The sequence below is a fragment of the Onthophagus taurus genome, chromosome 1 (genome assembly GCF_036711975.1).
Source record: "Onthophagus taurus isolate NC chromosome 1, IU_Otau_3.0, whole genome shotgun sequence".
Taxonomy (NCBI): Eukaryota; Metazoa; Arthropoda; class Insecta; order Coleoptera; family Scarabaeidae; genus Onthophagus; species Onthophagus taurus.
The window spans coordinates 10022038-10047562 of record NC_091966.1 but is presented as its reverse complement, the minus strand read 5'-3'; the positions used below and the strand labels follow the sequence as shown (position 1 = coordinate 10047562).

The window sequence follows — 25525 nt, the reverse complement described above, 5'->3', positions numbered from 1 at the left end:
TGTTGGAAATTCCAATAAACATTTACGTCTTACGAATTGAATGACCTTGTTTATGAATAGGTACTGCATAAATCGTTGCGTATTTCTTCATACTTTTGACTTTTATTTAATTATTTTTCATTATTTATCAGTACTAAATTGAGTGTAATAAAATGTGTAACTAAATCACCTTGGTTTAACAATGCGAAAAATTAACTATGATGTTTATAATGTCTTTTATATATATTTTTCAAGAGAAAGCATAACCGATTCGAAAGTTTTAGTACATCTAAAATTTAAAAGAATGGAAAGATAATAATTGCTTTGTGTTCTTATATAAATTATATTGAAAGTAAACTTATTTGTATAAGGCAACACCGTAAAATCGGAATGTTAAACCATTCAGTGTGATAAAATGCGGCGATCAACGATCTGTGGCAATTAAATGGCTTTTGTTACAACAAAACTTTCACATTTTCCGTTAAACTAATTGAATTTTTTTGGAATTGTAAGTATTCGAACGACTTTAAACGATCCAAATTCTAAATACAATTTACTTTTACTTTTTTTTTTTTCATCTTACACAACATTTTTGTTTTCAATTCAAGACATATAACAAGCGATAAATTTAAAATTGTGTAAGAACTAAACGTATACCATCCTTTTGTTTATTCAAATTAACAGGGTTTTAGATAGTTTCTTTTATAAACCACGTTAGAAATTTGCATGTTTCTAAATTTATTCCGGCATCTAAAAGAACATCAAACAACGTTGTTTTATTCAAGAACACTCGAATGAGCCGTTAATGTTAAGGCAGTAAAACAACACCTCCGGAACTATTAGCATTTGAAGTGGTCGACTGACCTTGAAGACTAAGGTACCCTCGACCTTATTTTATACGAGAAGACTCTTAGTTGTTTACATAATCTGCTAAGATGGTAACAAATCCTTCAAAGTTTCAAATTACCAGGTTTCTGCATAATAACCGACGAAATACTACAGATATTAATAATATGATGAAAAAAACATTATTTGGTAAATGTTATTTTCAAGATTTTTACTATAAAATATATAAATAGTTATTTATGAACATATTTTTAAATTTATTTCAAATGAATGTTTTAGACATTGTAATAGTGATTTAAAGATTCTACCGACACGAGCACATGGATATTTTCAACTTGATCGAGCAGTAAGGCCTCGATAACCTTGGCCCGAAATTTCGAGATAGCCGAACTCTCTTGTAACGTAAACTCATCGACTATTTTTAGCTGGTTTGGCGGGCGGCGTCGATGACGCTCGCCCGAAATCCTGCCAAAAACCTGTGCTTACCACCAAAACTATCCCCGTATACTTTCTTCAATCCGTCAACGTTTTATGTTGATTTTTTCTTTTCGAACTTGTTGATATTTTCTTTTACCGCGTTTTACATAAATATCTGTTTTCTAAGAATTTTTGCCGTTCTCCATCTTGGTACTTTTATTGCCAATAAACTATAAATATATACATTTTCTTTGAAGGGACAAAGGACAAAGAAAATGTTTAAAACTTCAAAAATAACTTTGCTTAATTCCTTGCCTAATATTATTGTAATGTAGTAAACATTAATATGCGGTATATTTAGAAAGGGATTGTTTTTAGGGAATGATTTGATTTAAATGTATGTGTTATAGTTTCTATGATTGTGCGAGCTAAAAGTGTTCGCACAACTAGAACCCTTTTGTGTACAAAAATATAAGTATGAATAGATCTTAGGGGTATAAAAAGAAAATGTCCTTCTAGTACCATTATTACATCAGACATGTATATTAATCATCAAAGATTAAGCAGAAATTTTCCCGATGTAACTTAAGTGTTTATCGGTTTCTACTCTCGCATACTTCTCGGTTTCTTGACCATCTTTATCTTTATATGCTACAACACTCTTTCTGGCTTGCTGGTTTCGTAGTGAACCTTTATTGCTTCAAATAATGAGCTAGGATTTTGGCTACGGAACCGTCTATATCTCTTGACACGCCTTTTTTAAAGGAAATTAACTTTATAGATTTATTATTCATTTCAGTAAGCTTAAAAGCTAATAAGCGAGACAAACCTTGTTTGTCTAAAATATTCTCCAAGTTGGCTAGAACCGATCTCCATGCTATGTTGGTGAAACGAAATACTACAATATCTAATTATTAAATGAGGTTAATGGTGCTTTTGGGAAGACAAACAATAAGCTAGAAAACCCTATTTTGAAGACGAATATTCTCCAAGTTGCCTAAAACAGATCTGCATGCTATCTTGGTTGAACGAAAAACCTCAACATCCAAATATTGAATGAGGTTATTGGAGCTTCTTTGGAAGATACACAAAGGCTACGTAACTTTTTCTGCATCTTTCTAAGATGGTGATTGTGAAATGTGATAAGAAATTATCTCCTATCAACACTTTGCGGCCTGGTAAACATTTTGCATGTGGCAAAAAAGAACTCTGAAATCAATCTGTGAATGTTTGAGCACCCATTCATGATTACAACATTACAGTAACGGGTACCAAGGGAACTTATCGTTACACAATCCATTGTTGGCAAATTTGTTCTGCCTTTTAAATAATTTATAGAGACAATATAATACATAATACAATAATAAGGCAGAACTCATCATTATAGTGGTAGTCGTTTTTATAAAATTGAAGAACTGTTCGGAATACTTAATTCCACGACTAAAAAACTTTTTCTCTTTTGTGGCTTGTAAATTGTCTTTCTACTTTTGCAGTAAATAGACTTCTGGAACACATATAATGTTTTTTCTATCGCTCATTGAAACCAACTTTAGTTAGTTAAACTAAAAACTTTAGTTTAACTTGCTTCATTTTAACCTTCTTCAGTGAAGTAGAACCTTACAAACAGGGTCAACTTAGTGCAGTTTCTTAAAAAAGGATATGTACGAACATTCATCGATGATCAAAGAGAAACCTTGAATCAAAACAAGATTGTATTGCAACAACGAGCGAATACAACAATAACGTAGTTCCTTAAACCATAAGTATAAGCGAGTCATGTACTAACGATTACAAAGCCACCACCCCATCCAGATAAAATAGGAGGAGGGGGCGGCTGTATGTATGTAGGAAAAGGGGAGGGTATGCTTACGCACACAGTACCTCGGCTCCAACGGGCCCAATCAACCAGCCTAAGGAATTTCCGAAGGCTAGAACACAACTCAGAGGTGTGTTCCTGATGCCATCCATGCTCGGCCATTCCTCTTCGAAGTCTCTCATTCTGAGATCTTGCAGAGTGATGTAATTGAATCCAAAAAATTATTTATTTAAAGAACAAATAAAAAAGGTTCCAGATTGTGACCATGAAGTATACTAGATCAGAGGAGGTAAGAAGATATCATTTCATTAAATTCATTACTTTATCTCGCTCAACAATGTGTCATAATCAATCTAATGGAACTTTCTCAAAATCTTTACCTTTACAACGTAATAGGTAAGATAACGCAGAGTTGTAACAGTTGAACGGTAAGGAATATGAAGGGCTGGTTGTGGCAATAAATTGTGTTGAGAATTATTTGATTATGCACTTTTCGAAAATTAGACAGAGTTACGATTGGTGTTGATATACATGCATATCATACTTTTTAAATGCAGAAATGATTGAAGCCATCTTCATTCTCTGTGGGAATGTAGGACACTTGCGATAACACGTATGGTATTCTTCTAAAATCTTGTTTCAATCAAGCGAATCATCAATATAATTTTTAACGATAGACACCTGACTAAATGTACAAATCCTGAATTAATTCGAGGCAGCCACCACCCAGAGATATGGCTCTCTGGGCAGTATTTCTAACACAGCTATCCAACAGTAGCAAAAGTATTTAACTAAGTTTCAGTAAGAAATATTAAATGAAATTAATTCAGAGATATAGCAATATAAAACTTAGTAGTTTTGAAGAACGCAGTAGGCAGTATTTTGATATTACACGTTTAGAATTACTTTGGTCCATGCATTGTTGGGCAAATGCAGTTTAAAGTAAACGGATGAGAAAACAAGTTATAGATAAAAACAACTTTGTGTTTTCATAAATAAATCAAATTCGCCAGTAGCATCTCTTTTATCTAGATCGGATTTCACGCAATGAGAAAAGGAATTCTGAGCCGACATTCTATTGGGAGAGATAGAAATCTTTCAAGTAATTTGAGTTTATTACTTTTATTTCTAATATAACAGTATGTAGTACCCGGAACAATAAATATAACAACCGTATCATCATTTGGTAGTTAAACTTTGATTTGTCAACAGAAGCTGTAATTAGTTAGATCAAGTTTGCTGAAACAATGTCAAAGCCATCGGTAAACAAGTTAGATAAGAACAAGTTAGACAAAAGTCACCCACGCAAAAAAAAAGATACCAAAGAATAATGTATCGCACGGATTAAGCAACAACAGCAGCAGGTAATTCATGATCACTTCAAATAAGGAATCTCTTTCACACAGATTTCAGAACAGAAGCATGAAAAACACTCATAAAAAATCTTCAACAAAGGAAAAATGTTCAAAATATGTTTTGTCACATTATTGACACATTCTCTTATTTGACATTTTTAAAACAAGTAGAGAATGAAAACCAGTACCAATTCGTTCAGCGACAAGAAACAAGTAGTGTCATAGTGATTATACTTGTAATAAAACAACGTTAGACATTAAAATTGGCCAATCCTTCTTTGGTAACCTTTCTTATAAAGTTCACTTTTGAATGATATCCTGTTGATGATATTACGAAATCTATTTTGTAACAATTTTTGTATTCGCAATATGAATTACCGTTGATGATTGGTTAGACTTTGCGACTCTTTAACCATCTATCAACTACATACTCATACATATTCATTAAAATTACTTGACAACAAACAGATAACATAATAGGCATTTTATACATATGTGCTTATTCTAATCCTATATTTGTATTTATCCATAATTACTTTTATTTTTGATGTGTGGGACTTTTTATGTCCAAATCGTATTTAACCATCTAAATTTATTCCAATGTGCTTTTAATTATTTTTTATGCAATCTAATTCTTTCAATACAATATGGAATGTTTATGTTACTGCGGAAAATATATATCTCAATTCTTTTTTATTTTTTTATTAACGTCATCATGTATCATACAATTAAATCAGATCCTTCATGAAGATTAATGGTGTTCTTCAATTAACTTTAAAGATTTCATAATGGAGAACCCGGTTTTTGAACATCTTGCTTAGTTATTGAAATACACATTTAGAAATGATCAGAAATATGTAGTACACGTGCGAAATTTAAAGTGATGATGGTTAGTTCGAGTAACTGTAGTGTATTTGGGGAACATCGTAAACATTTTGCAATAAATTTTCTTACACGAAAATTATATGAATCCTCCTACAACACACATTACAAGGAAAACATGACATAACCACATTGGAATTCTACAAATTAACCTGATGGAATTACAACAATCTTCTTCCTACATGCTTTAACCGCAGTTGGTCGCGCATCCTTCTTTCAATTTTCTATGGGAGAATCGTTGCGTGAAATGACGCGCGATTGTGCGAGAATTCCCGGCGATCCTGCCCGTGATTTTCTAACTTTCAACTGAAACAACGTTTAACTACAAAAAACAACAAGGACGGACGTGAAGGAAGGATAAACGACCGTAATTTTACCTTAACCGTGAACCTCAATCGTGCTCTGTTATGTATAACGGAGGATAACCGCTTCCGTATAAATTTTTTTTTAATATTAATATAGATTTTTTTCGTGTTAATTATGACTCATTGTTTTCCATATAGATAGAAAATGTTGCAATAATAATAATAAATTCCTCAATTTATTAAAGGAAACGATAATCATTTACGATATTGATGGGGATATATTTCTTATGTAAATGAAATTAAACCTATTATCGAAGCTACTGAGAAGTTGAAAGCGGTCCAATTAAGTGGAAAGCGATTATTTATAGTAATTAAAATCGGTCGAGCCCTTTCTTATAATACCGTGGGCGATTATCTAGGTGAGAATGGTGTTTCTATTTTGTTTTATGATACTTTAATACAAGGTGTCTCTTATTAGACGAAAATACAGTTAGTTCGAGTTAAAGAGAACGTCGTAATAACCATTATTATACGCTACGATTCTACTTTTATTGTCGTAATTGAGTCAGTGAACGGAACACACAAGGGTTAAGTTGAAAGAAAACGAGGTCGAGACGGGTTAGAAAAACAACGCTATTTTCCGGTAAATGTTCTTACAGTTAGATAAAATTGTTGTGTACACCTTACCATTGGTGGCTTTAGACTACAATTATTACACAGTCAGAAAAAAATTAAATAACAAATTAAAAAAAAATCATTTTTGGAGACTTCCTTTATTAACAACAAATAAAAACCTAATTGAAGTAAAACACGTGTTCATTTCCTTTTAGTAATATCCTGCCATTTCAAAACAAATTACTAAATGGAGTTAGAAATTGGGTTGGACTTCAATTAAATCAGCTTTATTTTCGTTTTCGTATCCGTCTATAATAGGAAATAAATAATAAAAAACGTATTTACACAAATCCATTGACACACAAAAAAGGCAAAATCGTTGGAAGGAAGTTGTTCATTTCCTCTTAGTAATATCCTGCCATATCGATTATCTCAAGCTAATCCAAGAGGGAGCTAAGCTGTCTAAAACATTTCAAACTGTTTATTACGAAGTTTAATATACCGGAAGTACCTACACTGTCAACTTTAATTTGTAACATCTTAATTTCAATTGGCTCATAAAACAAATTCCAAACATTCCGTTCTTAATAATAAAGCATAAATATTTTTTTCTTTTTAGAGACGAACGGGAAAAAGTACGGGTATCATTTTTCCAACAATCGAAACCCCAAGAAGTTGATCTACCCGATGAACCAGTGATTTTAGAAACAGAATACATGATGGCAGTTGCGACGGCAATGAACGATTCGAATCACATATCGTACAATAGACAAGAAAGGTAAGAACACAAGAATTTTAATTAAGATAATATAATTCAACAAATTAAATAAATAGTTATCGTTATTTAAATACATATTTCCGTTCAGGTTTCAAATTGACCCCATTTTCTTGTGGTGTGTCTCATAATTGACGATGACTAATTTAGCGCAAATTCCGGGTCCATGGTCGAGTGTGACTGAACGTCTTAATGATCGCCGTTCATTAAAACGGCCAAACGTTTTTATAAGTGAATTCATAAGGCTTTAATTCATTATCGCAATGAAGCCAGTAATTCAGAGATTATCTATGAATTACTCAATTTAAACTAAATTTTATCTACATATTTGTTTAAATGATGAATGAATTTATTTACTAAATGAATTATTCTAACAATTCTTTACAAGTCAAGCAAACGGTACTACTGGAATCCTCCTCGACTTTTCGTGGATCATATGGAAAACAATTTAATAACTTAATTTTATCTATATGATATATAGATTGGAAGCTCAATTCGATGTTAAAAATGTTAATTGATGACTCTGAGGCAGTTTTGAATTGACCTCCTAATAGTACAGATTTTAACACAATCGAAAATCTATGGCAGGAAATAAATTACGTGTATCAGTAAGAAAGTGTATACAATTTTATAGAGAAGATTGATTCCAGTTGAAACATGCCGCAAATTTTTTGGTGGCACTCAACAACCACTTCATCAAACCAGAATCTGCACAGATTTTTTAAGACAATCTATAGGTATCGCACACCTCACGAACCAAATTTGCTTACATACCTCAGACATGTATGTAACAGTGTTCTGTTTTTCTGCTGTAATCATGATGTTCAACTTCAATACCGTCTTTTATATGGTCTTCTTTGGGCTCGATTGAGATCTGGTTTTTCTTGTATTATGCATTTGATCAATCTTTCCAGAAATTTTCTCATCGCCTGAATCACATCTATCTCACCTATTTGACTACTTGACTTCTTTTTGCAGTATCTGCTCGCCTCCTTGCAGCATAAATAAGCGTCAACATATATTTTCCATATGATCTAAGAATCTTTATATCTCCAGATATTTGTTTAGCTTTGTTTGCCTCTTTACTTACTTCATTTATAAGATTTCTATCACTATTTAGAAATTTCTGCTCTTTCTGTTAAACTTCATAATTTGATGGATATATTTTATTGTTTATTATGAGCTTGTATTTAATTGGCTTCTTAGAGAACATCTGAGAGATGGCTGTAAATGAGAATGAAAACCGTTGTAAATTTCTTCATTTTCTGATAATAAAATAGCATAGTCCGCATAGCACAAACCCAACCTAATAGTATTAAAATACTAATACGATTGTTTCCCATTCTGCATGCAGCAGATTCATCTCATTCACGGCATCAATAATTTCAACCATAATGATATTAAATAGTGTTTGATATCCTTCGGCACACCTACTAGTTCTGTTATTCCGTTTGTAGTTTTTACTCTTGTTAAGTTATATTGTTTCAATTTATAAATCATTCTCGCTGTTCTATTGTCGATCTTATGTTTTCTTAAGTATTTTTACTACAGTCAGAAGATGATAAAGCAAACGTTTGTTTCAAAACGAAACATAGGAACAGAGATTTGTTGAATTCAAGGATTTTCTCAATTGATGCCACAGTATAAATATCGCGTTTATTATCGATCTATTCTACTGGAAGTCCTTTGGTTTTTCATTAGTAGTTATATTTCTTCTTCAAGTTCTTATTAATTAATTTTAAGGCGACGGACGCTAAGTAATGTTATTTCTCTGTAGTATCTTGGATCCTTACTTGATCCATTTTTGAATGTATGGATGATGATACTAGATTTGTCGATCAGTTTTGGACTTGCTCCATGTTTATTTCATTCCCTTTTCCTCCATTATTAGTAGCAAGGCTAAGTGTTTCGTGGTCTCGAAGCAAGTGTGTATAGCAGTTCTATGAGCATGTATTTGATTTCCCGGCAGGTGGGTTGCATGTTCGTCCTACTAACCCTACCTCCTTTATACGAACTTGGAACGGGTACAGGATCTCCCACAAACAATCTCTCTCCCTAATTACACACCACCACTTCCGCAGTATGTTGCTGGAGGGAGAATCCAGGTGGATCAATCCAACCATAACTTCAATCTCCACACCCATTTTATACGATGACTTAAATCGCAGCAAAGTTTTCGGCTATTAGCTTGCGTTGATCCGAAATGCAGTTTCTTACCCATAGGCATCAATTTTACATTTCGTTGATTTTTCCAAAACTTGCTTGAGGGCAGACTCGTAAAGCACACCACTAATCAACAATTTAGGTATGTTGTAGAAATGAGGAACAAGTCTAATATACGGATGAACCAGATACCACGATAAGATGGAGCAACCCAACCCTTTCTTGTTAGGATTTGTTTTTATTCTTGACTCCATAGAATTTCCACGAATCGGGAAGAAATAAAATAAATGAAAACCTTATTTATCAAAAATAAGAAAGCAAAACAAATCTTTTTCTTTTCTCTAAATTAAAAATCGAATAAAATAAGACGTAATCATTCTCTCGTTAAGGTAATATACCGAGAAAATTACACATAGCTTGTATACGATTTAAATTCTCTACTTGACATTTTGCCTCGAACACCAGACCTCAAATTACGATTCCATTTATAGCAAGAAATAGATTTTCAAAGACGGTTCAACATTGATTGCGTCATTTATAACATTTACCCGCACCAATGATTTTACCCCATGCCAATGCACAAAACGCTCGTATAGTTTATGTTTTATACTCTTTATATTCTCTTTATATAGTATCCCATTCGAAGTCATCGACAAATTGCGATATTATTCAATAGCGAGGTCGTCTATTTTCGATTTTTTTACAATAAGAAGAGAATTGCCCTCCCATTATCTTCGAATGTCTCAACGTAACGCGGAAACGATAACCATCGAAATGCGCGCGGAGCAATTTTCCAACAACACCGCAATATAACAACAATGAATTGCGGTTTTCGACGAAGAAAACCACCAGCGCATTTAAGGCACCCACGCGTTGTCGTCGTCGTCGTCCACCTTTTTCTTTCCGTATAAGGAACGGAGATTTAATATTGGCACAGAGTAACCAATATTACCATCAACACTAAGTCCCTGAAGAAAATGTTATTGACCCCACGCACACACATCACAACATCTTGTGCTTTTATGATTTATTAAGCGAAGAAAGATTTATCGATTATAATACAGGATATGACAAAAGCAGTATACCAAAGCAAAAATTCTAAATTTAAAAGATTTTCCAAGCTGTCATATCAGCAACATTATTACATCATGTGTTCTTACGAAAAATAATTTTCGAAATATCATTTTAATGGAGATTTTCTCTTTTATGTAACTCATAAAACGTAAATTATGGGTTATTTGTAAAGCAAATTAAACAAACCAATAACCGCAAAGTGGCTATTTTTAACTAATACCAAATAATAACCTTTATTGACGTTGATAATAAAGGGTAAAATGATCGGCATGCTACGACGTAATGCAAGAGGATGTATTACGTTCTGTTAAATGGCCCATTAACATTGTTGACAGTGGAGAGGTCGTACGCGGACTGATTAACTGCGAATTCAATGTCATTCAATTGTATTCAAATCAATTCTTATTCTCTCCACACGCGCACAATAACGGTTTATAATTTAATCAAAATGCATCTACCACGAGTAGAAAAAAATTATTGACATTCCGAACATTAACCCACATTTCTACTTATCGCAGTGAGAGTTTTTTTTCTCTCTGACTAAGATTATATGTAAAGATGTTGAGATTAAATACAAGCTGAGACAAAAATCGGAGTGCAAGAACCCCAAGTCATTACATCGGACAAAGAGCAACACTCTCTTTGCTGGTCTTTTGTGACTTTGTTCGACTTTTGATGATAACCGACCGTCAAAAGCCTGGACGTTCCTAAAAAGAAACCTGTCTCAAAATAAACTCTTTACAATAAAGCTGGATAGAGAAGATGTTTTCGAAAACTCAACGGTTGTTTATTCTTGGACGAACTGAAAAGGATTTAAAGCCACCAAATTCTTGGGATGATTATAGAAGATTAAGTAAGATGTATTTTGGGCTATAAAATTTAAAAAGACGGATTTATATGTTGTTTTAAAGTTTTGTTTGCTTTTGTTTTAGTTTGAAGTTAAAATATTATGGTTTCATTTTCAAAACTTTTTTCTAGTTTAAAAATACTTCTATAGTTATCTATATGTTCCATAGTTATCTTAAAAGGGAGTTCCACAGTTAAGTTATCTAAGATAATGTTTAAAGATGAGGTAATTGTATTCTTTTCCTTCGGGCTTTAATTTTATCTCAAGATTTACTGTCGTTTTCTTTTATTGCATATGAACTGCAGTCCTTAATATGTTTTTTTATATTGTTTTAATAAATTATGATAAATAATCAAAATATGGTCTGTATTAGCGGTAACTTAAAAATTACTTCTAAAACTCATGTTCTTTTTAAGTCCATGCTGTTGTCATAGTTTTCATAGTTAGAAGACCTCCTGAAAATGCACACTTTTCAATGTTCTTTTGAGCATGGTGAACTCATGTTGGACTTTTTATTTATCAATCAAAGTATGATTCCATGGGATTCCAAAGCTCGTTCTTCTTCAAGTTCCTTTAGAAGACTAAATATTTCTAATTAAATAGTACATACTGCTTATAGAAGACTTGGTGCTGCTAACAAAAGTTTAGATACTGGGGGCAGAACATTAGCTACTGCTAATAAGAGACTACATCCTCTGTGCGTTGGCGGAAAATAGATAGTTTCTTTGGAAAATTTCAATTTTTCCCTTTTGTATATTAATTAATTTGATATATGATTTCTTATAAATAATACTAAAGCCCATTATTGCAGAAATTCTTTTTTATATTCTAAATAGTTGTCGATAGGAATGATCAATGTAGTATTTTTATTTAATTCCAGTTTTTTTACAACTATTGTAAAGTGTAAGCCTTTATAAATAAATTAAATAGTCTTTGAACTTCGGACATCATGGTATTCTTTATTACTTTATTATAACCGATGTTTTCTAGTCTTGCTGTGATGCGGTTTTTCAATACAGAAATTAAAGATATAGGTAATGTGAGGTAAAATAAACGGACAGAATAATTGGATAATAGGCAGAGCCATTTCATTTAATTTATGGCTACAAAATTGAAATTCTTAGAAAAAGCTAATTAGTCATATTACATCGTAAGGTAGTTTATATTGACGTTGTTTTGTCTCCAATGAAGTATTCATATAACTCATTAATGCAACTTCGGTGGAGCATGAAAGTGGTTAATACTTAAAACATCCATGCTTAGAAATGAAGAAGCTATCATTAACATCATTCAGTACATAAATGAGATCCCAAGTATGGTGATCAACATTAGTTTCGAATAAATCCTAATTAATACTCTTAACTATTTGTAAATAGTTTTACAAATAATTTCTTTTAGTTCAAAATGATATGAAACCAGAGCGTGTGCAAATATACATCGGCAGAACTGTCAACATGTGAGAAGTGATAATAAAATCCAAAAAAAAATTTAGACCACAGCAGGATGTATACTAGTCAATAGCTCAACATTACAATTACAAAGTTAAGGATTCTTTGTGTAATACGTCTTAAAAGAAACCATTTCTCTTCCACATGTAATTTATTCTTAAGACGCGTTCTCACCAATCATGTTTAGTTACTTGACTTAAGTTGATTAACAAAAGTAGAAAAAACTTTTACGTTTCAAATTTCAGTTTTAAAATGGCGTCGAATGCAGTTGTGTGTGTATGTGTATAGTTTGTGGTTGTAGTTTTGTTAAAGAACTATTTGGTCGTTTTTTGGAGAGGCAGTGAATTGGAAGCATCAGAAATTTTGCTGAAACATTTAGTATTAGAAGATAAAGAAGGATTCAGAAATTAGAATACATTGTAATACGAAAATCTCCTCACAGTGGACCAGAAAATTATAATTACAAAGGTATATATCTTAATTTTATTTGTGTGTTTTTGCAGTATCTTCTTTCAATGCAATTTTACAAAATAACAACATAATAAAGCGTTCCACTCTTACATCTGAAGATTTGTATTATCCCGCCTTAAATATTAGCATAAACTTACTCGCACCAAGTAACAATCAATCAATTTTGCCAGTTTATGGCAGTCGTTATGATTTTCGCAGAGCCAACTTTTATGGCTTGTATGGTGATTTCCTCAAAACCAATTGGTCCTTTCTTGAGCAATGCGTAGATTGGATCAATCTGTTCCAAAAAGAGCGTATCATACTTCTAAATACCCTATTTGGTACACTCCTGAAATTAAAAATCTTTTAAAGTTACAAGACTTCTTCTATAGAAGATAGTGGAAGAGAACTAAATTTGATTTTTATCATGCGGAGTTTGGAAGATTGAGATATTTGACTAAGCAAAAAGTCTCTGATTCGTATGTAACCTTCACAAGTAATGCTGAGCAGTTACTGCGCTCTGATCCTCGTAGTTTCTCGAATTATATAGGGCATAAAACTATAACTACACGACTTCCTGGTGAAATGGGTTTGGACGGGTGCATTTACGATATCTTTTACTTAATGATTGATTTTTGTGTTAATGTAACTTTGTATTTCTGTATAGTATAATATTGTCCTGTAATTGGTATTTTGTTGGACAATAAATTTATATATTATTATTATTGTAAGAACTTACATTTTAAAATCATTTACCAGAAGCACGCATCTATCTAAAAAACAAAAAATTCTTAATTATTGCTTATCAAAAGCGCATCGCAATATAAAAAATACATTTGGAATTTTAGTTTCTAGATTCAAAGTCTTTGAATGATCTATAGCGGTTAAAATAGTAATTGGTTCAAAATAAGTTTAGTGAAAAATATACACAGGATCTTAAGATGATTTGAATACCAAGCACGTTATACTAGGTTCTTGGAGAATTCAAAGTACTAAAGCCAATAATTTAATTAATTTGCCAGTTAATTTAGGAAGTCGCAACTACATATCATTATCTGGATATCGTGCTGTCCTTGGAATATGGTACACGACGACGAATAATAATAGTTAAGGTTAAAAAAAAAATGTATTTTTAACACCAATTAGGAATTTATCCGGTATTTTATACCAAAGCAATTTTAGCAAATACAATTCCTCTGGTTTTTATTGATTTACAAAATTTGATACATCGTTCTAATAGTCTACATTTTGTTCTTCAGATTAGCAATAGTAAGACCAGAAATTTCCATTTCCTTGACAATAAAAACCAAAGCATTTTCTAGCTCATCTTTATTTTTATATTTACCCGTTAGGTGGTTCCAACACGATGAGGCTTGCAATATACTTTCCAAAAATTTCATTGTAACACTTTCAAGCCATTTGAAGCACTCATTCTTTTAAACAATATTTATTATTGGTAATTTTCAATAACATCTTATATCAAAAATCAAACATAAGCACATGTGCTGCGGCGTAGTTCACACGTTTCAAGATAAGTTTCAACTTGAAAGCAATTCGTGACGATTAAACTTTTTTGATGCAATGCACCATTATAAAAAGGCATCTCCATTTTATTCAAATTGACAGAGTTATCTCTATATTAACATTCAATTAATTTCAAGTCTGCTTACATTTTTCTACAGAGACATCTTCAAATGTCTTATGTACTACTAGATCGACTCCATAAGCACTCTCTGTTACTTTATCTTCCGGAGTTTGTCTTATCAGGTAATCTATAGATAACCTTCTTTTATTTACCACTTACACAATTATATTTGCATTAATACACTTTTTTTTAATTTTTAACTTTTTTAGTATTAATAAATGAAACGTATTTTCTTAATAATCTCTATAATAAATACATCGATAACAATAAATTCTCATAAAATATATTTTTAGCAATAATTTAGTACATAATATTTCATAATTAATGACAACAAAATTTGGTGGATTTTAAGTGTTCTATATTTTTATCACAAGATTATTACAGCATTAAAGTTTCTTTATTAAACAGTTTTAGGTATTATTTTTAGGCATTCTTTTTTTAAAGACAAGAAAAGGTAAATAAATAAAAACATATCCTGTATAAGTTCCAATTTAATTATTAATCAACTTGACCTGTCCTAACCTTGATCATTAACGCAATTGAGCGTAATAATGAACCAATTATCGTGTAAAATTGCTCATATAAAAATGTTCTAAATAAAACGATCCCAACTGATGACTCACATCTCGTAAACCACCTATTTTCGTTTCACGTTCATTTTATATACGTGAACTGGGTATCTTTTCACCAAATCATCGTTATTCAACCATTCCACATTGTATGATAGAAACCCAGTCGTGCAGAAATAATTGCACGTTCTGTTGATGGATAAAAATGTGGGTCGCTGGGTCTCATTACGATCGCGATGTCATTGAATCGCACGAAGAAATGATAGATGAATTATTTAAGTTGTTGTAAACAACGCGATAATTTATGATGAGAATTGCCATTCTATGGCTTTATAGTGAATCAATAAATTCTTGACCGACTGTGGAGTCGACGTTTAAAAGAAAAAAGAGTTGGTTGTATGTCTTTATAGGGGTTCGAGCAGATGCATTTACATCGAACTTTATGGTTCATAAAAATAACTTCGGAGATGCACTACTTTTAGTAGATGCATGAGAATTTATTTGAAAAGCTTCTGCGTTGAAATGTCTTGGTATCGGTTACGATGGATGGAGAATATAGAGTCTACGGAAAGTGAATGCAGAGTATTTATAAATTTAGTTATAAAATATAAAAATTCTTTATATAGAGGTATATTTATAAATGTTCTTGAACCTGTTTGACCGACTTTTAAGGCTTAAGTATTCTTAAATAAAATAACATACCGTCATCAGTATAGAGTAGGGTTCATTTCCCCCCAAGTTTTTATAACAACTCATTGTAATAGGTATTCAACTCGCTGGTGCTCCTGCTGCAGGTTCACTCCACCTCGACCGAGATACGAAGGAGAACCCGATTGAGTAGGCGCCGTCCTTTTTTTGCGGCCACGGCTGACTCATCGAGCGAAAGAAGGTAAAAGGAGATAATAGAGAAAGGACGCCGTTCGTTGACCTAGCGTTCTCCACAAGAGAGAAGCAGTCCCCTTCGTTTCCCCTCATCTCTTCATGTCTCCATAATCTCCATCTCCTACTCGTGAAATTTTCTATTGAATAATCTCGGTCACTTGAATTTTGGCCAATCTCCCTTGAGATGATAAAAGTTTTAAAAAGACTAAAAAGGAGATGCGACAGATTTTAAACACTTTTATATCTCTCCGAGTTTCTTATCTAATTCGAACCATTGCGATAAACATTATTTTAGATTAGTTTGGACGGAACTGTGAATATGTACGGTACGCGAACTCTATATTAGTTTAATTACTATAAGTTAAATCTAACTCGATTGTTTTTATATATATTTTTTCAAAATGAGCTCGAATGATGTGACTTTGGAAACTGCTAGACCTTTATTGAAATTAGAAATTGGAAAAAGGTAAAAATTCAAATTTATTTTTATCGGTTAGAAGTGTTTCTTCATTATAGCTTAACACACTACTTTTACAACACCCTGTATGTGCTTGGTTTAATTCTTGGAGACAATTTTATTTCTTAATCTTTATTATTAATTTTCTTTATTTTATTTCGATATATTAATCAATGGATAATTTAAAAGATTGCTTATTTCATCATTCTTTTGAAGTGTTGTAGCTTAGTTTTGTTATTAGTAGATAACAAAATTATCATGGATGACAGTTAACAAACATAGGTGGAAATTTAATAGATAACAATGTTATTTATATTAATTTTTAATGGAATTTGTGGAATCAACACCAATGTAGCAATTATTCCATAATTGGATCCTATAACAAATTGAAACGTTTATAATGAAAATATATTCTGTGGTGGATGATCTCTGAAAATCAGGAATGTGCATCTTTACACACGTTACTTATTGTACAAAGATAAATGTTTTAATCTGTCCTTGACTGAAAATAGACCGATTAACCCTATTTTTGTACTAAAACATACATCTTGACGTTTTTGCATTTTTTATTATTAGTCTTTGAAAATAATTTAAAGATTAAATCAAAATAATCATCACATCCCATAATAATTTATAGAACATGAGAAAAATGGTCATAAATACATTCAAGTATTTTTTACTTAAGCATTACAACCTTTATTTCAAGAACGAGAAAAGCATTAATGTGGTCACCAGGCATATTAACCTAGATAAAGTTAAATAAAGATCAATAAAGTTCTCAGGAAAAACAGCTTTAAGCGACTTGTGTTGTGGATTCAATTTCCACTCGGAGCTATTTTTCCTGAGTTTGATTGATCCCTTTCTAACCTTAATTTCTGCAAATTACGTACAGTTAGAGAATTTAAAGATAAATCATTTTCGAAAAACACCACAACATTTCATCACGATATTAAAAGTTCTATTGAGAGTTAAGTTAGTCCTTTTACTATAAATTGAAACTTCCTGTTTATTCATTTGTGCGACAAAAATGGTCGAGTAACTAATCAAACGGCTTTTCCTCCGAATGAAATACATTTTTTCTTGAAACATAGCGATATAAATTTTTCTTAGGTGTCATATACTGCAGGAAACCGACATTCCACGTCAAGGTGAGCAAAATACTTCGCAAAGCATGTAGAGCAACAGTAATTTCTACTCCAGCTATTACGACCGTCATAGTTTTGGAATGGTATGCTTTTGCCATGAGAAAACGGATAGCAAACCTGTTTTATTAAGCTGAAAGGTGTAATAAGGCATAATAATGGACTCATACAATAAAATTTTGCCAAACTGTGTTTTCATAATTTCACAACAATCGGCGGTTAATTTACTAAAACATCTTACAAAATGGTCAAATAAAATAATCTATTATATTTAAATAAAATTAAATTTTCTTTCTTCAATTATAATTCAATAAACAAAAATTTATGGACCTTCACATAATCATACCATCCTTTCCTTCTTTGTCTTCCCCATCTTACCACATCCAGTACCCCATCGTTCCCTGATCTATACTGCGTACACGGTCTTTTCTAGTCTTACCTGGGATAGTTGGCAACGTTTTCATTTTGGCACTCTTAGCATACCCTTAGCTTTGCACGTATCTTCGCGCGCCTCTCTTGCTTTAATGATCTGGTATCTTTTGCTGTACCATGACTGCTGGAGATATCTTGTTCAAGATATTTAAATTATCTGACTTGTTCGATGGGCTTGCATTCTACAAGTTTGCATATAATTGGTTCTATGGTAATTGTCATGACTTTGCTGTATCCATGGACAATCATGTTAAATCGTTGGTTTACTTGATAGAATTTAAAGAGCTGTCTTAGCAAATTATCTCCTGTTTCTACCATTATTGCTGCATAATCTGCGTAGCATATTGTATTAACTGTATCGTTGCTCTGTGAATGCTCAGCGTGAATGCTTTGTATTTGTATATATTGTATTACGGAGTTCCTCCTGTTTTTGGGTAAGATGACCAAGTAAATAGAGAGCGGTATGGATATCGATGCACAGTCTTGCAACGGCTGATTTTTACCTGGTCCTTCGAAAAATCTATTAGATAAGACTTTCTTTAAAAGTTATGCGCTCTGCTTTATTCCCAATTTTTTTTTAATTATTATAGTAAAAACTAATGAACCAATATTTCGTTGTGGGGTATCATTGAACTTGTATATTTTAGCTCTATTAGATAATGTTATAATAATACATATTTATAAGTCAAGGCAATAGTTATGCTTATTTCTGGAGTGAACTTGAGCATAATTTTTCATTTTGTTATCATTTTATCATTTTGAAAAGAAGCAGTAATTTGAAATTACAACTCCCCCCACAAATATACGCAAAATTTGAATAGAATTTTTCTAATAATATTTTCAATTACTGCTCTTTGGTGTACAATATAGATCATAAGATTATGATTACAGGGCAATGTTAATACTGGATACTTACAATTAGTACTTATAATTGGCAAGAACGCCAACAGCCTTCGCTATAGAAGTAAAATACGAGCTTTTTATGGTGTTTGTGAAGAATTTAAAATTTCAACACTTTTATTGAGAATTTCAAAAGACTTGTGTGAATTTTATTGAAAATGCAAGCAAACAACAATGAACAAGCCACTAAAAAATTATTTCGAGTTAATTACATTTTTTCTTGACCACCCCAACATCAGAAATTTGTTGTACTTAAATAGAAGCTCAATTATTTACGATGAGAAGTCGATATATAAATCACTATTTACACATTTACCTTCCGAAATTATTACAGTTATTGATATGACCAGCGATCCACCGAGTCAAGATTCTTATCAATTCCTCTAAAGAATTTTATAGATAGGTTATCTCTTAGCGAAAAAAGGATTTGATTTCTACAGGGAATTGTTATCTACGGTCGACGGTTCTCAGGTAGATAGCTAAGATTTATTATTAAAGCTTTGGCAAAGTAGTGTCCCATGTTAATTAACGAAATCCGTAAACTGAAGATACTTTATCCAACGAGTTCATCTTAAACTATCTCTAGCGGTGACATTCTTAAAGCTCTTAATGACTTTACAATTACATGTGAAGTGTTTTACAAAATGTCACTCAACAATAGATTTTTAGTAAAGTTTTAAAAAGCATACCTCGATAATATCTTTATATCGTTTTAACCTAGTTTGAATTACACATCTTGTTCAGTTAGAATGATTTATGCATAAATTTATGCTAAGATTTAGATGTAAGCATGATTTATTCTTAACGGTTTAAAGATAATCCATGTCGGGAATTATCCAAATTGTCGATTAACTTAATTACAGCACTACTTTTGGAAAAAAAATGTGTTGTAGAGTATCCGTGTGAAACCTTAGATGTACCGCTAAGAAATTTTATAAACATTTAGAGATTAATATTTTTACATAGTTTTATACTAATTCTATTAATTAATATTTATCGATATAATCATATTTCTCGAACATAACAATAAAACAGTTTTCATTCTTGATTTATAAGTTAATAAGATCTAATTATGCAATCAAACGCCCACGAATTCATTATTTCTTGAAAAGGTCGATATAAGAAAAGGTCAGCTATTTTAGTTCCGCTCGGTTTATTTTATTCAAGTTGAAAACAACCGCGATACAAATTATGTCTATTAATAGATCAAAATTCTTTTTAGTTATCGGAATATAAAATTATTAAACTGCACAATTGCATATAATAATATATAGAGATCATTTCAATTTTTTGTTATATGTTCCACACAAAAGGACAAAAATTTTCCACGAAAACATTAAGACATATTTGTTTAGCAGACAAACATATAAAGTTTTTAATAAATTTGAATTAACAATAAGAGAATCTTCTTTCGCTATTTGCTATAGTTATTGGTACCATTAGAAATATTTTTAAAGTAATTGTAAGGTTTGGGACAGAATTTAACTTATTTAAGCTCACAAGGGAAGTGTCACAACTGTGTCTCACCGATTTCGATGCAATTTGGTACAGTCATAGAATGGGCCAAAATAAGGTTCGTACATTTTTTTATACGTGCGGTAAAAGCCCCTGGGGCGAGTTATAGGGGTTGAAAGTTTGGAGAAAAAGTACGTTTTCACTTATATTTTAAAAATGAAAAGTGCTATCAAAATTTGGTAAATTGTAACTGATATTCATTTTAAAAGAGCTTTCTTTTGATGTATCACACATATACCAGAGGGTTAAGAAGGGCGAACTACCCCTATTTTTTTGGAATTATTTAAAAACCACCCTATCGATTTTGGCGGCATTAAGTATACTTCCAGCACGTTCAAAAATATTAGTTAAGGGTTTTTTCCCATTCGCTCTAGATCATCCCCAGCGAAGTTACGGGGGTTAACATGTAACCACTTTTCGTAAGAATGATGTGATAAAATTGTCAGGTATTTTGAAAATACTTTAACAAAACCGTAAATTAGTCGCACAATAAAATGTTTAATGTAAAATAAGGCATAATACACCATTTAGGGGTGGTTGGGGTTAACCACCCCCTTAAAAATTAATTCTATCCCGGGCATTACTTGTTGATTACGGCGAAATTTGGTACTGTGTTTGTTTTATATAGTTTATTAGTTTATTTTTATTCTACATAATGTTGCCAAAAATACACCTACCAAAAAAATTTTGGCACAATATTTGTTTTTTTAGTGCCGCTTGCTAAAGGTCATTTCTCAAAATAGTTTTTTCTAGTATAAAAGAACGTGTGCCCAGTGGGTAGATTTTAGTTTCAGAGCAACTGACAGAAGCAATGGTTACAATAAACCCAATAAACGTTTTAAATTTGCTAATGACAGTTTTTACTGTTATGAATATTCCCCAGACTCCTGTAAATGAAGCAGAAGTTAGTTTAAAAGAAAATATACAGCGTATTTTAATGGAAAGTATGGAAGACTACAATATGCAAATTGAAGACGAAACTGTATTAATTTTCGATTCATCCAATGGCATCAATGACGGTCAGCAAATTATTGAAGACCAGGATACAACTGACAGGTTTGTAGAAGATACTGATGCTCATTGTCCATTGAAGGATGACATCGACTACGAGTACAAATTAGAGGCGGTAAATTACTGGACAAGTGGGAAGAAAGGTTATTTGAAACTAGAAACCGTAAAAAACAAATACCGAAAAGTAACGTCAAAGACCCAATTGCACAGATGGTCTAAATATATTGAAGAAAGAGGGACATACAAAGAAAAATTAGCAGAAATTACCGAATTTGTAATTAATCAAGCGAGAGCCGCCGTAGATAATAAATTGCCACTACATGATATTGATATACGCAGATGGGCTATACAAGCTAGAAATGAAAAGAATTTATCTCCTCAACTGTTCAAAGCATCTCATAGCTGGGTGCAACGTTTTAAGAAAGCAAATCGGTTAGTAAGCCGAAAAATAACAAAATTTCTATCCCAAAAACAAATTGGAAATGTTGATCGAGTAAAAACTTTAGCAAAAGATTTCGTTAAAGAGGCAAAGCTACAAATCCAAATATATGGACCTGAAAACACCTACAATTCGGATCAGAGCGGTTTTAACTTGGAATTCCATTCGGGAAGAACATTAAGCGATTTAGGAGTTAAAACCGTAGAAAGTGTGGTCCAGTCGGTGTCATCTACAACGCACAGTTACACAATTCAACCCGTAATATCTGCTGATGGGAAACTTCTTTCTCCACTTTTTATTGTTTTAAAAGAACCCTCTGGCAGCTTTGGACCGAGGGTAGCAAATACAATGTTTAAAGCAGACAATATATACGTTTTGGCATCAAAATCTGGAAAGTTAACTTCAGAACACATGAAAAATTGGCTCCAAAATGTATATTTTCCAAATACTGGTTCTAAATCATTATTATTATTAGATTCTTGGAGTGGCCATTGTCCTGAAGTTATTAGTGAAATAACTCCATCAGGTACTAATTTTAAACATTTATCTATACCTGCAGGGACAACAGGTCAAATACAGCCCCTAGATGTATTTGGTTTCAGAATATGGAAAAATTTTATTAGAAGATTCTCTGATCAGATTATTCTTTACCAGTATGATGTCAATTTACATCAGAGGGATAACATATTAAAATTGCAATCGTTGACGCATAACCAGTTGGCTTCCCCTCGGTTTATAAATGTTTTTAAATACGCATGGTTTGCAAGTGGCTATATAGAGGAGAGACCAGACCATTTTGAAAATCCCGTGGAAGTTTGCTTTTCGAGTGAGAAGCCAACGTGTGATATCTGTGGGGATATAGCGGTCATAACATGTGCATGGTGTAAAAAATCCTTATGTTTAAAACATTTTTTCCACGACTTTCATTTTTGCCAACACTACGTAGAATAAAAATAAATTTAATATTGAAAATTAATATAATACATAAAAAACGTCAATTAGTAATGTAGAATAAACTTCTTTGGTATATTGAACTATTTTTTTTGTCAGTTGCTTTTTAACTCATAAATAAATAAAATATCTTATTTATCTAGTAGTTTTATATTTATTATTTAAAGAAAATGAGGGTAGTTTACCTCGTGGAACATCGATAGATAGATTTTTAAAAAACAATACCACAGTTACGATGGCAGTTTTCATCTTCGAGGTATAAACAAAAAACTACCCCTAATTTGTAACCCTTATAACCATTTTCAAAAATTTTTACTTCAAATATAAAACAAACACAGTACCAAATTTCGCCGTAATCGACAAATAACGCCCGGGATAGAATTAATTTTTAAGGGGGTGGATAACCCCAACAACCCCTATATGGTGTATTATGCCTTATTTTACACTAAACATTTTATTGTGCGACTAATTTACGGTTTTGTTTAAAGTATTTTCAAAATACCTGACAATTTTATCACATCATTCTTACGAAAAGTGCTTACATGTTAACCCCCGTAACTTCGCTGGGGTTGATCTAGGGCGAATGGGAAAAAACCCTTAACTAATATTTTTGAACGCACTAGAAGTATACTTAATGCCGCCAAAATCGATAGGGTGGTTTTTAAATAATTCCAAAAAAATAGGGGTAGTTCGCCCTTTTTAACCCTCTGCTATATGTGTGACACATCAAAAGAAAGCTCTTTTAAAATGAATATCAGTTACAATTTACCAAATTTTGATAGCACTTTTCGTTTTCAAAATATAAGTGAAAACGTACTTTTTCTCCAAACTTTCAACCCCTATAACTCGCCCCAGGGGCTTTTACCGCACGTATAAAAAAATGTGCGAACCTTATTTTGGCCCATTCTATGACTGTACCAAATTGCATCGAAATCGGTGAGACACAGTTGTGACACTTCCCTTGTCAGTAGATTAGGTGCTCAGGCAAAACTGAAACTTCCTCTATTAACACTACATCATTTATATGAACCTAATCATCATCAATTAAAATACATTCCAAATTCTTACAGTGCTTTAATACCATTTCTTTGGGCATGGTATTTAATTCGTGTGTTATATTATATAAGAAATGAAAATAGTTACTATAATTACATATTAGGGTATTCAATCTGGCATCTAGTACTTTATTTACCATTTACATTATTTAGTACTTTATCGGTTTATCTCGTACGTTGTGTACCTAACCTACGATTCTTAAGAAGAGGCAGAAAATACTTTGAAAATGTCAATGAAATGGATAAAAAAAAGAAATGTGCATCCAGAGTTATTATTATCCTTAGAAATAATAGATGATAAAAGCAGTAATCAGAAAGATAAGGGAGATCAATTAAATAATGTTTACCTGCGGAATAAAGAAAAAAGCATTATCCTTGAGTTGGCTAATTTTTGCCTATCAGATAACTGTTTGAAAAGTGTTTAATACGTGTTGGAACGACGAACGTGTCCGAGAATTGTTGTCGGACAAAACTCTTGGAATGGTTACATTGCAACAACGCATGCGACTAACGGAAATGACGGAAATGAATGAACCGGTAACACTACTACCCAGATGCGTTTGATGAATTCATACTCGATTAAATATACTAAAAACCTCACAATAGAAAAAGGAAAGCAGTGATGTGGACAGCAGCAACCACAATTTTTTAATAGAGGTTTTTGATATAATTAATAAAAATTGAGGGAAAATGCTACGCGTGCAACTATTTACGCATCTGAGAGAAAAGTAAAACTGAGCAATATTGTTAAGAATAAAGTTTGCAACAACTTTTGTTCTAAAAGTTCTTTTGTACAATGTTCCGATTCCCGAGTGCTACCATTGATAACTTGGCAAACAACGAACATCATAAAATTTTCATATTTTTCTCGATATCTATGCATCTGAGAGTAAAAGTGTAAGAGAGCAATATCGTTAAGAATAAAATTTGTTACATCTTTTGTTCTAAAAGTTTTTTGTAATATGCTCCAATTCCCAAGTCTTACCATAAACAACTTGTAAAATAACGATATTCATCACTTTTTCATAGTTTCATATTTTTCTTGATATCTATGCATCTGAGAGCAAAAGACCAATATTATTAAAAATAAAATTTGTTATATTATGTATTTAATTTGCTATAACTTTTGTTCTAAAAGTTTTTTTGTAAGATGCTCCGATTCCCAAGTGTTACCATTAACAACTAATACAACGATATTCATCACATTTTCATATTTTACTGGATATCTATGTATCTGAGAGCAAAATTGCAAGAGAGCAATATTGTTAAGAATAAACTTTGCTACAACTTCTCTTCTAAAAGTTTTTTTGTAATATACTCCGATTTCCATGTGTTAAGATTAATAACTTGTAAAACACATTTATCACTTTTTCATATTTTTCTCGATATCTATGAAATTTGCTACATATACATTTGAAAACATTTATCAAACAAAAATTTTCAACTTTATATTTAAACCTACCAATCTATTTGGTCAGCATAGATTAGATGTCAACCTTTAGATTTAACTTCGATTAAGAAATGTAAAACAAAAAATCCTAAACACTAATTTACA

The 25525-nt window shown here is 31.9% G+C and overlaps 1 protein-coding gene across 1 annotated transcript in view; it reads left to right on the top strand.

The window, feature by feature from the left end:
• Positions 1-25525, top strand: part of LOC111417357 (serine-rich adhesin for platelets) — a 177854-nt gene that overhangs the window by 129628 nt on the left and 22701 nt on the right. The window contains exon 4 of the mRNA XM_071196672.1: positions 6835-6993. Coding sequence (XP_071052773.1) covers positions 6835-6993 — 159 coding nt within the window. The remainder of the gene's footprint in view (positions 1-6834; positions 6994-25525) is intronic.